This window comes from Monopterus albus, unplaced genomic scaffold (assembly GCF_001952655.1).
Source record: "Monopterus albus unplaced genomic scaffold, M_albus_1.0 scaffold292.1, whole genome shotgun sequence".
NCBI lineage: Eukaryota > Metazoa > Chordata > Actinopteri > Synbranchiformes > Synbranchidae > Monopterus > Monopterus albus.
The window spans coordinates 206,623-206,906 of NW_018128172.1; the positions used below are offsets into that span (position 1 = coordinate 206,623).

Below are 284 nucleotides of genomic sequence, written 5' to 3' on the forward strand. Positions count from 1 at the left end.
ACGGTGCGGGTTGGGGGGGGAGGAGGTTTCCCCCTGGTGGGGGGGTCAGAGGAGAGGGTAGGACTACCATATGTCCTACAAGGAGGAGGAGGCGGGGCTTCTCTGCCCGCCACCCTTGAGGACGACGACTGGACGGGAACAGGAGGAGCTGAAAGACAGATCAATACAGGTGATCAGGACCATACAGGTCAGGTAGTCAATATAATACAAGTAATCAATAACATGTTTAATGGCAATGTCCACTTCATCTGCAGAAAAACACACACACATACATACATACATAC

General features: G+C 51.4%; 1 protein-coding gene across 1 annotated transcript in view; it reads right to left on the reverse strand.

Annotated features, from left to right (window-relative positions):
* LOC109973512 (WAS/WASL-interacting protein family member 2-like) overlaps positions 1-284 on the reverse strand; it is an 18,522-nt gene that overhangs the window by 2,903 nt on the left and 15,335 nt on the right. Inside the window, exon 6 of the mRNA XM_020623166.1 lies at positions 11-148. Coding sequence (XP_020478822.1) covers positions 11-148 — 138 coding nt within the window. The remainder of the gene's footprint in view (positions 1-10; positions 149-284) is intronic.